Source organism: Meleagris gallopavo, chromosome Z, assembly GCF_000146605.3.
Source record: "Meleagris gallopavo isolate NT-WF06-2002-E0010 breed Aviagen turkey brand Nicholas breeding stock chromosome Z, Turkey_5.1, whole genome shotgun sequence".
Taxonomy (NCBI): Eukaryota; Metazoa; Chordata; class Aves; order Galliformes; family Phasianidae; genus Meleagris; species Meleagris gallopavo.
Genome location: NC_015041.2, coordinates 23960585 through 23961777, shown reverse-complemented (window position 1 = coordinate 23961777; position 1193 = coordinate 23960585). Strand labels below are relative to the sequence as shown.

The following is a 1193-nucleotide window of genomic DNA, read 5'->3' as shown; positions in this document are numbered from 1 at the left end:
GCCCTGTCATCTGTGACTGGAACCATCCAGATATCTATTGGAAGCGCAGTATGACTGGGCACAACCAAATCAGGAGGTTTCTGAAATATATTAAAGACAGTTCCTTGCTACAGGTGACTGATGATGCAATGGACTACAGGTGAGGGTAGGTGCTCTGCCGGATGTGCTGCTTTGCTGCAGTGACAATGAGACTCGTGGAGTTTAGTAACTTGAGGAGGATACAAGACCTTGGACTGCAAAAGAGCAGGCATTTGTTTGTTCAGGGATTTTCTTGTAGGATCTTGTAGGAAATTGTCCTGGAAGGAAGAAGCCTGTGAGTGCTGGCTGATCTTCAAGGAGAGCTTCCTCAGAGCACAGGAATGATCCACATCAATGTGTAGAATGTCAGGCAAGCTGGCCAAAGGCCAGTGTGGGTAGACACAGTGCTCCTGACTGAGCTCAGATACAAAAAAGGTGCAAGCAGAAGGTTGAAGTAGAAATAGTGTACCTGAGAGAGATGAAAAGACATTTCCCGTGTGCGTAGAAATGGATCAGAAAAGCCAAAGCTTCGATGGGGTTGAAGCTATTGAGGAGATAGAGCATGACAAAAATGTACACTAAGTACACTGGTATCAAAAGAAATATTTGGTAGAATGTGGGCCTACTGATCAATAGGGCAGAGGAGCTAGTGACAGGGGAGAGACTAAGGTACTCTGAATTTCTGCCATCAAGCTTATCAGGGGCAGAAGAATACAACAAAGAGATACTGAAAGATCCAGAATTGTTCCATCTCAAGAAGAGAAGGCTCTGGGGAAGGCTTTATTTCTGTCTACAATAACTTGATCAGGGGACACTGAGAAGGTGCAACTAGAGCTTTCTCAGAGGGGCACAGTGATTGAACAGGAGGCAGTGGGCATAAGCTGAAACATGAGTACTTCTGATCAGATATTAGGAAAATCAAACACTGGAGCAAGTTGCGCAGAGAAACACCTATTCTTGGAGGTTTTCTAGACTGGAATGGACACAAGCTAACCAACCTGATTAGAACTGCTCTGAGCAAGTGTTTGGACAAGGTGACCATTGAAATCTCATTCCAAACTGAGTTATTCTGTTTTGCATCAGAGTGGGTTATAGCCATACAGGACAGTAGGGGAATGCAACCTCGGAGAGTGAAAAAAAAACATACAAGCAAAAATCCTCACACACACCAAAAA

The 1193-nt window shown here is 44.3% G+C and overlaps 1 protein-coding gene across 1 annotated transcript in view; it reads left to right on the top strand.

The window, feature by feature from the left end:
• Window positions 1-525: 525 nt before the first annotated feature.
• The window catches only part of LOC104914990 (pentatricopeptide repeat-containing protein 2, mitochondrial-like), a 5136-nt gene continuing 4468 nt past the window's right edge, over window positions 526-1193 (top strand). Inside the window, 1 exon segment of the mRNA XM_010725595.2 lies at window positions 526-591. Within this exon segment, the coding sequence (XP_010723897.2) occupies window positions 526-591 (66 nt within the window).